Source organism: Nelumbo nucifera, chromosome 1 (assembly GCF_055504915.1).
Source record: "Nelumbo nucifera cultivar China Antique chromosome 1, China Antique-T2T, whole genome shotgun sequence".
NCBI lineage: Eukaryota > Viridiplantae > Streptophyta > Magnoliopsida > Proteales > Nelumbonaceae > Nelumbo > Nelumbo nucifera.
Window position 1 is genome coordinate 129,681,158 of NC_142649.1, and position 12,583 is coordinate 129,693,740.

A 12,583-nucleotide genomic window follows, 5' to 3' on the forward strand; every position below is an offset into this window, starting at 1 on the left:
AAATAGTTAAGGCAATGCTATTTCCTTTTTGGTTTAATAGGTAATTATGTATAATTAAAAAAAAATAAAAAAAAAAACAGAAAATTAAAAAGGGGATTTAGAGCAAGGTGAGACATGGCTTGAATCATTGAAAGTCCTAATTTTTTTGGTATCATTTGAAAGCCCTACACAATGGGGGTAGCCCATCCCCCAAGCAGGAGGGATTTGATCCCAACTACAACCAGCAGGACACCTTATGAACCTGCTGGCTGGCACCTTGCTTAAAACCCTTAATTTTGGGTGCTGCATCTGGAGGTCACAATTTTCACCAAAATTTAAAACCATGGGTAAGAGTAGTGACCAATGAGTTGTATAAACAAATAAAAGCCTACATTAAATGGCTGATCCTGTTGCCTTTTGCATTGTTGTCTAATTATCAACCAGTTTTAGAGCTCACAAACTTTGAGTCATTTGCACGGTTCTTATGAAAAGTTTATTGATTTCTACTGGTAATGGATATTTATATAAAGGGTAAATTTCTTAAACTACGCTTCTTACTCTTTAAAAAATGATTGACGTATTCCTACTGTTTCTCACAATTGACTAAACATTACCACGATCGTTAAATATGGTTGGAAAAATGTAAAATGACCATTTTGAAACTCAGATTAGAAACGATCGTCTTCTGGGTGTCGAAGAGCTAATGTTCCTTAGATGCCTCTCTGCTTTATCTTGCCAATACCTTTACCTCCTTAACACCCTTTTGGAATTTTCTTGGCTTAAGGACGCAAGATCAATCAAAGAACGAAAGAGACAAAGTACAAGTAAACTACATAAATTGTTGACGAATTGGAAGCCGTGATGTTGGATCTTAACGTTGTTTCCTCTGAGATAGGGTGATGATTGGCAATCTTCCGATGGGTTCCGACAGCCAAATGGACGATTCAGGCTCCTCAAATTCCTTCGTTGTCAATGCTGAGGAGATGATTCTTGTTCAACTCACGACAGGCGTCCTGGCGGCGGTGATCTCTTCGCCTTCAGCTTTGATATTCTAAAAAAAGAGGTTGCTGCCGACGAGGACGACGACGACGAAGGTGAATCAGAGAATGACGATGCCGACTGGTTTCGTTATGGGGCAGCTCTTACCGATCACAGTGGACAGAGAATGAGGATTGACTGAAATGTGCGTGCAAAAGGCCGACTGGTTTCGTTATGAGGTAGCTCTTCCCGGTCACAACGGACGGAGGACGGAGGACTGACTAAAATGTGCGTGCAGAAGGCCGACTGGTTTCGTTACAAGGCAGCTCTTCCCGGTCACAGCGAACGGAGGACGGAGGACTAATTGAAACGTGCGTATAGAAGACCGACTGGCTTCTTTACGATGCCGACTAGTTTCGTTACGATGCAGCTCTTCCCGGTCACAGCAGAAAGAGAATGGAGGACTGACTAAAATGTGCGTGCAGAAGGCCGACTGGTTTCGTTACGAGGCAGCTCGGCCTTCTGCATGCACATTTCAGTCATTCATGCCTAGAGGACGGGCTAGATGTAAAAGAGTGAGGAGCTGTGAGCGGATTCCCCACTGGCAAGGGAACAGGAGACGGCCATCTTGAGGCACATCATGACCTACAGGCAACACCGGCGAGAACTGGGAAGGCAACCCGATTGGGAATCAGAGGATCCATAGTGCCTGTAGCCTCCCGAACTTCATATTCATCATTTTTGAAAGCGGGGTAAGGGATCTCTTTTCTGCAACGGAAAAAAAGCTGGGATCTCTCCTGTTGTTGGAATAACTGGTGTTGATGGAATAGAAGTTAGTGCTGCAAAATCTAGATTTGCTCCTCTCCGTCAGCCATCAAAATCTAGATTTGCTCCTCTGAGCGATTACACCTAGACACCTACATGACCCTAGGTAAGAGAGAGAAAAATGGAGAGAAGTAAGAGAGAAGAGACGGGAGGTATGAGGAAGAAGGTAGTGTCCGTCAATTTTAAACGTCACAATGAAAGAATAGTAAGGGATGTGAATGATAAGGGTAGAATTAGTCAATTGTAGGTAAGGTAGTATCAGTCAATTTTCAAATAATAAGGATACACTTATTTCAATTTTCAAAAAATTTATCTTATATAAATATCATATTTTGTTAAAAAATCCCCTCTCTCTCTATATATATATTTATATAAATTAAATGCCACATTTCATTGATTCATATTTATATCAAATCAATAAGAAGTCAAAGTTCATAGTACATGGTGATGGATATTTATGGGAATTAAATTCCCAACCTTTCTTACAAGTTACGACCACATCCATTTGACTTTTCTTGGTGGAAGAGGTCCGCCGGTCAGACACCCAACTTTTCCGTTCCAAATTCCTCTTAAATATAATTCCCTCTGATTTCTACTGGCGCCTTTGACAAAATCATAAAATGTATGAAAATTTTCAATGGTATAAGGTCATGATTTCAATATTTCAACCAGTCAAATCTTTCGCATTTTTAGATCTCATCATAAGGTCCTAAGTTATCGGCAATTTCTTCCCAAACGATCTGCATTTATATTAAGCATGTAAATGTAGATGTTATTGCCACACCCATGTAATTTGATATTGCCTGTGCAAATTACAATGTTTTTATGACTTTCTCTTTCTCATATTGGCAGATCAAAGTTGGGATTAAGGCCTGATCAGTTGAGTGGAGAAACTACAATTAATTAAATAAAAATCTAACTCCCCATTCAAGCATCCGATTAGGAAGCTGAAGGAATGAGATGGGCTTTCAGAAAGAATACCTGGATCTTATCTTGGTCCCAAGTGGATTACTGATCATGTTTGGTTACCATCTCTTCCTGCTCTACAGAATCCTAAGATATCCTGAGACCACAGTCATTGGCTATGAGAACCACAACAGAATAGCTTGGGTCGAGAGAATGATGCAGGTCAGGATTTTCCCTTTCTTCTCTAATTTGATTGATTTCTTCCAATTAATTCCCTCGACTTAGCTTAATTATTTGATATTTTTAATGGGTATGTATTACTCACAGGTCGAATCGAGTGACCTTGGCCTAGCTCTGTCAGTGATCTCAAGCAACACATCGGCGGCAACCTTCCTTTGCTCCGTCTCCATCGGTCTGAGCTCCCTGATCGGCGCCTGGGTTGGAAGCTCTTCACATAACCTCTTCGCCAACAGCCTGATCTATGGAGATACAAGCGAATCTACAATGTCCATCAAATACATCAGCATCCTCTCATTTTTCCTGGTTGCTTTTACAGCCTTCGTTCAAGCTGCAAGATACTTTGTCCACACTACCTTCCTGATAACCATGCCGTATACCGACATGCCGGTGAAGTATGTGCAGATGGCGGTGACAAGGGGAAGTTATTATTGGTCAGTTGGACTCCGGGCGCTCTACTTTGCCGTTACTTTACTGCTATGGATTTTCGGTCCAATCCCAATGTTTGCTACATCGGTGATTATGGTGATGCTGCTGCATATTGTTGACAGCAACTCGCATCCATTGCACCAGTACAAGAAGCTTCCCTTGGGCCGGGGCCGGGGCCGGATAATGAAGGTGGGTCAGGAAATGGCCAACGTCGTCAGGGCCGTCGGTGAGGAAATGGCCGCCGTGGGTGAGGGAATGACCGCCGCTGTTAGAGGCATCGAGCAGAATGGCAGGCAAGAGCAGATCGGATACACGACCTCAACCTAATTGGAAAAGTAACGATGTTTGCTTTACGATGAAAGATGAATTGTGTTTATTTTACTTAGCACGAAATTGTAAAGGACGGAGAGATTGGGTAGCAAATTTCCGAGTTGATACAGGTAATTTTTAGTCCTCAAGAAACATGATAATTTTAAGAGACCCGGAATTTTCTTTCTTCATTTTTTTTTTTTTTTGTATTATCATTGATTTCAAATGGATTTCATGCTTTGAAACTGGTTCAAAACTTCTTGAAGGGATCCAATTTGATGAGTTCGTCTTTCGACTCCTTGGGCTGATGTATCAAGGGTGGGGAGGGAAACAACCATGCAATGCTGTTATTAGGGCCCGATTCACAGGGGTTGTTGGGAATGATCCCTATGTTTTTTATTGTACAAATCAAAGAGATTTTAACAATAAAAAACAGATATTCAATGATAAAACAAACAGTCGAGAAAAACCCCTCAATGTGAGGACAAAAAAACCACGGGATCGGAATCTAAATCATCCACTATGAACAATGAAAAAGGGATACAATGTTTTTCCATCTAATCACAGATAGATGATGAACATAAAGAAAGTTCTTAAATTTCAACAACAAAAACATCAACAAAATTGATAGCAAATAAGATGTTTCTTACCAAGAGTGGAAACACAACAAAGGAAACAAGAAGAGATGCTGAAAAATAGATTTGTCTTCTTCGTTTCAGCCCTTATAAATCTTCTTCTTTTCAAAACTCTTTTCTTTTTTAAAAGGAAAATTTCTTAAATTACCCCTATTGTTTAACTAATTTACTAATTATACCCTTACTATTTACATATTGTCTTAAAGTACCCTCTTAATCCTTCGACAATTGTCTAAAACCTCCCTTGTTGTTAATTTTCCGTCACACTCCGTTCACATGTGACATCACGTAGGTGATATGTTATTAAAAATCCCTAAAATACTCTTTTGAAAACCATCACACTCGTACATCACTGTCTCCGTCTTCGACTTTGATTCCGTGTCCATCTCCGTCTTTGACTCCAACTCTGACCCCATCTCGTCTCATCACCGTCTCCAATTCCATGTTTGTGTCCGACTTCGTCTCATCTGAAAGTTCCAATTGCCATTGCGTCCCCCATTGGAAGTTCTTTGAGCTATGGCATTCATTTTTTTTCTAATGTATTAAGCAAACAAAATGCAAAACCAAAAATTTGTAATCATTCAAAATGGGACAAAGAATTCAGTGCAACCGAACATCAAGATGTTAAAAACTTAAACTTAAGATAAAAAACAAATAAACATTGACCAGGGTGTGATGGAGCACCATCCCGACAATCACCTATCCATTTTCGGCACCAGCGGACCCCTCCGCCTCTCTCTCTCTCTCTTTCTGTCTCCTTGACCTTCATTCTCTCTCCCTCTTTCCCTTGTTTCATCAAATTGTAGCAACGATGGGAAATCGCGGCAAATCATCGGAGGTGCCCATTCATTTACCCATGTACTTGCAGAAAACTATTTCATCATTTTTAGATAAATCTATGAGTCATATTCCATGATTTTCAAGGTGGAGTAGAGGGTTTTGAGCTCATGGCTAGATTCTGGTATAATAATGGTAGAATAAATTTTGAAATGAATACACAAATAAATAAAGAGACAAAAAAGTAAAAATGTATTAGTCTTTTCTTGCCTCGAAAAACCTTGAGGACAATGTTCAAGGGTTTTCTTCTTCAATTGATGATTTTGTGCATTTTGACATCTGTTTATATTTTCTCACTCATTTCCAACAAAATCATTATTGATTTCAGACCTAAATCTTTGGCTCTCGTCATCCATAAGTTTGTTTTTCCTTATCTCACATATACCCAAGGCAGTTCTCTTTGATTCTTGGAGAAAAGTTGGTTCAAGCTATGACTTTCAGATTGCTTTGCTAAATTCATGGCATATCTATTATTTCCTTTCTATGGGTTTTGGAATATCCAATCCATCTTAACCTTTGTAATTTTTGTGATGATCAGAAAATCATTTTTGAGTTGAAGCTCATTGGACGATCTTAGAGAGATGTCGGTGGTTGGAGGAGTGGGGTTTTTAGACTAGTTGGGATATTGGAGGTGAGAAACTTTCGACGATGTTGGTGTTTGCAAATCAGCTGAAAAATGCTTGACATGGAGCCAACGCTCTTGGCTTGATGGTTTTTTGGCACGGTTTTCCGGTGGGATGAAGATGAAGAAAGCATGCTTTCTCGTCTCTTCATCGAAGGTTTTGGGGGAAACTTTGGTGATCTTTTGTCGTAGGCCCTAATTCATATCTCCATTGACTCTAAGTGACCATTTTAAGGAACAAAGTCTGGATATGTGAGGTTTGTGAACAAACTTTGGTGAGCATCATTTGCAAAGCTTATGTCCACCTAGTGTGTGATCAATTCAATTGGATGCGGTGAGGAGGAGAGAGGGAGAGAGAATGACTTAAGGGCAAAAAAATATTTCCATCTCTTCCATTACAATTTAACAGTCATGATAATCGTCCGAAATAGTAGAGGTAGCATAAGACAATAGTTAAACAATAGGGGTATAGCTAGTCAGTTAGCTAAACCATAAGGGTAGTTTAAGAAATTTTCCCTTCTATAAATATTTTTCTTAGAGAGTTGTTAGAGTGAGAGAGTACTAAGTGAGCTATCCCAATTCATTGGGTAGCAAAAGACATATTGGTTTGAAAGATAAGCCAAAAAAATACAAAATACCCTTTTCTTTGATTTTCCTTTTTGTTCTTTTTGTCTTTATTAATTTGTGGGTCCTACCTCATGAGGAGGACAACCCAACAAATCTCCCCATTCGATTCATGAGGAGGTCTTTTCAATACTTAAACCCGCCAAGCCTTTGTAGAATTCAAACTTGTTCTTAGGTAAATATTTAGTCATTATATTTGAATCATTCCTTTCCGTATGGATCTTCTTTATCTGCAATTGCTTCTCCTTAAGAACATCTCTTATCCAATGATATATGACATCAATGTATTGACTTGAAATGAAAATTTGGATCTTCGCTAAGTGGATATCACTCTGACTGTCACAAAGAACAACATATTCATCTTGTTGCATACCCAATTCTTTAAAGAACTGCTTCACCCATAAAATTTCCTTGCAAGGTTCGGTTGCAGCAATGTATTCACATTTTGTAGTGGATAAAATAACACATTTCTATAGTTTGGATTGCCATGACACTACTCCCCTGCAAAAGTAAGTAAAAATCCTGATGTGGACTTTCTAGATTCAGTGTCCTCAGCCATGTCTACATTAGTATAGCATTCCAATACCGTCTTACTACTACAAAAACATAAACATAATTCAGAAGTGTCCCTTAGATACCTGAAAATCCACTTAATTGCTTTCCAATGCTCTTTGCCTAGATTGATAAGAAAAATGCTAACAACACCAATTGCATGTGCAATGTTAGGCCTAATGCAAACCATAGCATACATTTAACTTCCTACAACCAAAGAATATGACATATTCATCATTTTTTCATTTTCTTTCTCACTTGAAGGACTTTGTTCAAGACTCAACTTGAAGTGACTTGCAAGTGGAATGCTAACTGACTTGGCTTTGTCCATGTTGAACATTTCCAACACTTTTTCAATGTACCTTTCTTGTGATAGCCATAGCTTTCCAGCTTTTCTATCATGAGAGATTTGCATTTCCAAAATTTGTTGTGCTGAACTCAAGTATTTCATAACAAAACATTTGCTTAACCTCTTTAACTTCTTAATCTTGCTTATATCCTGCCCAACAATCAACATTAGAAAATTTCTTAATGAATACACAATGATCTATAGCCTTTTTCTTGTACACATTGTCCACCATGAAGGACTTAAATTTCTTGTACCATTGCCTAGGTGCTTGTTTTAACCTGTACAAGCTCTTCCTTAGTTTATAAACAATGTATTATTTTCCCTTTACTTCAAACCCTTTTGATTGCTCCATGTAGATGTCTTCTTCCAAATCATAATGAAGAAATGCAATTTTGAGATCAAGCTACTCAACCTCTAAATTCATACTTGTTGCTAAGCCCAACACTACTTTGATTGATGACATATTCACAATTGGAGAGAAAATTTCATCAAAATCAATGCCCTTTTTCTGACCAAAGCGTTTTACAACCAACCTTGCTTTGTACCATGGATGTGAGCATTTTTCTTCTATTTTCAACTTGAATACCCATATATTCTTGAGTGCCTTTTTGCCTTTTGATAAATCCACCAAGTCATAAGTGTAGTTTTTAGGCAATGAATCTAGTTCTTCTTGTATAGATTTCAACCATTTTTCTTTACCTTTACTCTCTACAACTTCCTCATAACATTTTATTTCACCTGCATCACTGAGAATAACATACTCATGAGGAGAGTATTTCTTTGATGACACCCACTTCCTACTAGACCTTCTTAGTTGTGGTTCTTCTTCTTGAACTTGAGGTTTCTCTTGTGGCACTTGAGGAGCTTTTATGGGCTGCGCTCCTCTTCTTCATGATCAACATCATCAAAGTTGCTTCCTGAAGCGCTACCATCGTCAATCACATTACCTTGTAAATCTTCTATATTTTCACCATGCATAGCAAAGAAAGGAACCAAATCCAAATCAGCAAGGCTTTCAGACTTTGATTATGACTCTGCAATGTTCTCAAGCTCAACTATTTGATCTTCAAGAAAGATCACCTCTGTTTCTTATTAGTTTACCCAAATTTTTCATCTGCATGGTCCAAGAAAGTGCATTGCTTAGACTTTTCATCAAGCTTGGACCTTTTATCTTTGGGAATATGCACAAATGCATAGCAACCAAACACCCGTAAGTGGTCATAAAAGACATCTCTCCTGTCCACACCTTTTCTAGAATATCTCCATCTAAAACAATTGAAGGAGACAAGTTAATTAAGTAACAAACAAATACGCATTGCCTCTCCCCAAAAAGATTTTGGCAATTTAACATGCAAAAGCATACACCTAACTCTTTCCTCAATGGTGCGGTTCATTCGTTTACCCATCATTATGTTGTGGAGTCTTGGGAATTAACTGTTATGCCGAATACCATGTTTTTTTGCAATATTTATCAAATGAACCATTGTATTCACCCCCATTGCCTGTACGGATGCATTTGAGGAGTTTCCCTGTTTTTCTTTCAAATCTAACATGAAAATGTTTGAATATCTCCAAGATTTCATTTTTATATTTCATGATATATGTCCATACTTCTTTAGATGCATCATCAATGGATGTAACAAAGTAAGAGGCACTGCCAAGAGACTTGGCTTTCATATCACATATATCATAATGAATCAATTCTAAAACATTTTACTTTCTATGAAGAGGGTTTCTTTGAAAAGAAATTTTATGTTGTTTACCAGCAAAACAATGAACACATGAGTTTAAATGTGTACCTTTCAAGCCTAAGAGGAGTTATTTCTTGGCAAGAACTTGAAGTCCTTTTTCACTCATGTGACCAAGCCTCTTGTGCCATAGGTTAGAAGAGCCTTTTTCTTTAATATTTATCTTTCCCTTTCATAGTTGAGCTTTCATTCTATAAAGAGTGCAATATCTTCGCCCTTTTGCCATTAAAAGAGATCCTTTGGTGAGCTTCAATTTTCCTTCACCAAAATTCTTGTTGTAACCTTTTTCATCTAATTTTCCCGTAGAAACTAGGTTGAAGCGAAGATCCAATACATGCTTCACATTCTTGAATACCAATTTACAACAAAAATTGGTCTCTATTTGTACATCACCTAACCCCACAATTTTTTATGTGTAGCTATTACCCATTCTTACAACACCAAAATCACCTGATTTGTAAGTAGCAAAGAATTCCTTGTGTGAGGTAGCGTAGTATGAAGCACCGATGACAATAATCCAATATGTGTCTTAGCAAATAAGGCTAAAACAAGACTCTTCACATCTTGCAAAAATCATAATCTCACCATCTAAAGCAAATGCAACCGTCTCCTTTTCTTCTTTATTTTCTCCATTTTCTTTCTTTTTGTCACTTTTCAATTTTCAGCATTCTCTCTTGAAGTGTGTCGGATTATTGCAATAATGGCAAGTGATATCTTTTCTGGACTTGGATTTACCTCCAAATTTGTCACGGTTGTATGGACCTTGGCTTTGACTTCTACCTTGACTTTCTATAAGAAGTGCATCTGATTTACTAGTGTCCAATGATTTCTTTCTTATTTCTTCATTGAGTAAACTGTTTCTTACCATACTCATTGTGACTTTTCCTTTGGGTGTAGAGTTGCTAAGAGATACCACAAGTGTTTCCTAACTTTTTAGCAATGAGCTAAGTAATAATAGAGTTTGAAGCTCATCATCCAACACTATATTCATTGAAGCTAATTGATTTACAATATCTTGCATTTGATTCAAGTGTTCGGTGATGGAGGTACTTTCCTTGCACTTTAAATTTACAAGCTTCCTAATCAAGAAAGTCTTATTGCTAGTGGTTTTCTTCTCATACAATTCTTCCAACTTGTTCCTGATGAGGGCGGATTTGGCCCTCTAGTCACATCGTGACACATGGCATCTTGGAACAGCTGGATGACACAAGGACACCACCTAAGCAATGATTCGGAGTCCCAGATCGTGGTTCATCTTCACTCCGATCAAGCGGCTTCAACCACAACTTAGGCCGACTAGGAGTACGTCGTCTAGGGTCGACCTTTAGCACCTTGTCACTGGACAATGTGACCTCAACGCAAGGAGTGACCTCTCTCGAGGGCTTGCCAACCTGGCTGAGGTCCAGGAGGCGACCTGCGAGTTGTGCTCGCCAACAAATTCGGTATGCATATCCCAATACTCCCAAGTTCCTCGGAAGTTAGCCCACGTACCGAGCATTCCGGAGGATGGTCAATGTGTGTAGCGGTTACCTTCGGGGATCTCAGACCGGTTAAGCACGACCTCCCGGAAATCTCAGACGCGGTGTGTGAGGCCCACACCAAACAATGCCTATATAAAGGCACCAACCCCAATGACACTGGGGGGACGTGCGATTAAGTGCATTCTAGCTCTCCTATTTCTTGAACTCTCAACTCACATCACAATTATTGACTTAAGCATCGGAGCGACCTCGTCGGGTTAGCCACCCCAGGTTCTCTTGTCCTCCTTTTCTTTGCAATTCGAGTGACCTACTTGGCCACAAATGTCTGAACTGCCCTATAGCTAGGAGCATCTAGATCGTGCACCATTAATTGGCATCGTATGTGGGAAACACTACAAGAAGCTAAGTTCTTACCTTCTAAAAAGCCTAAGTCCTCATCTTCCAGAAAGCTAAGATCTCGCCTTTTAAAAATTTAAGTTCTCACTTTCTAATTTCTACTTTTTATGAACTAAAAAGCATTTTTGAGCAGCACCAACATCCAAAACGAATATCAATTACTGGGGGGGCAAGAACATCTGTGATGAACCTTGAGAACTCTCCTGTGACAATCAGACAAGTTCAGGCCGAACCCAGCATTCACAGCGCCCTAGATAAATACACTGCTACCGTGCATGAACGCCCCTTTCCCCCCGATAGAGCTATCAGCGGTTCCTGCCGGGATTGAAGCATGGTAGTTCTATGAGATGAAGCATGAGTTTCCAAATCCAAACATGGGAGAAGCCTGATATAGACAATAGTAGAATGACTTCAACTCATCATCAATAGTAGTCATCCAGGATGAGGCCTCATCAGCCCCGTTTCGTGAGGTCAACTCTACAAGTCGAGCACTTCGTGGCTCCCATGGGGGTCGACGGATAACGGATTGGATGGACACCCTTGCAGGTCGAGCCTTCCAAGGCACCCGTGCGAGCTGGCGACCTAAATTCAGTAGTGCTGCCCCCACAAGTCGAGCTCCCAGTGGCTTCTTGTAGGAGTGGATGACCGGTGTCACTACGAGGCTGATGTAGTGCAGCCGTGGCTCCGAACTGCCAAGTCACGCCGATAACAACTTTATGTATCAACAACCCTCACAAGGGGGGAGGGGGGTAGAACATGTACGTCGTGGTTTCACAAGCACTCACCCAAGAAGATAATCCTATGGGATGACGTAGAAGCAGCCATATGAAAAGTTACTATAGAATGACCACCTGCTTAGGCGGAGAGGTCATGCTGCACGTTGGCTAAATAATATTATGGGGAGTGGACTACGAGTCGCTCACAGAGCCCAAGGGCAACGACACCGAACAAATAGTGACCTCTGCACTAAACATGAATAAGACCCAGTCGCCTCTTCAGCATGGGCAAAATCAAGGATAAGGAGAGTAAACCGCGAGTCGCTCCCAGAGCCTAAGGGCTAAGGTGCCAAGCTGATAGAAGACCTCAACACCACATGAGACCGAGTCGCCTCTTCGGCATGGGCAAAATCAAGGATAAGGAGAGTGGACCGCGAGTCGCTCCCAGAGCCTAAGGGCTAGGGTGCCGAGTTGATAAAAGACCTCGACACCACATAAGACCCAGTCACCTCTTTTGCATGGGCGAAATAAAAAGCAGTTCACATTCAACACGAGAAAGAGAACAAAGGAAATGTTAGTTCACTCTCAGCACCATGACAAATGCAAACTTGGCCGATCTCTTCACTTTTGGTTTCAGGCTCCGCCTCGAACTCACTAGCTATTCTTTTGAGAACTAGTTCGAGTGACACTACGTCGAAGTCTACCTAGGTGGAGCGACCTAATAAAGCAATCACGTTATTAGAACCCCTTCTTGAGGATGGCATGATGAGCTTCGCTCTTGAGGTACTTAGCTAGATTGCAGAACCCCTTGATGGTCACATCCCTAATAAGGTATATGTCCTCAGGGTACCTGCTCCACCTCTCCTCAAGTAGATGAATTCACTCTTGTGCCTTGAAAATCAAGATGGCAAGGTCCAGCATAAGGCTACAAACACTTGAACTCTTCCGACCTGAGAAGCG

The 12,583-nt window shown here is 40.1% G+C and overlaps 1 protein-coding gene across 1 annotated transcript; it reads left to right on the forward strand.

The window, feature by feature from the left end:
- The first annotated feature begins 2,134 nt into the window (after window positions 1-2,134).
- Window positions 2,135-3,908, forward strand: LOC104613194 (uncharacterized). Its single transcript, XM_010280919.3, has 2 exons — window positions 2,135-2,910; window positions 3,016-3,908. Exons 1-2 carry the CDS (start codon window positions 2,743-2,745, stop codon window positions 3,679-3,681), a joined length of 834 nt encoding a protein of 277 aa, XP_010279221.1. The 5' UTR covers window positions 2,135-2,742; the 3' UTR covers window positions 3,682-3,908.
- The last annotated feature ends 8,675 nt before the right edge of the window (window positions 3,909-12,583 follow it).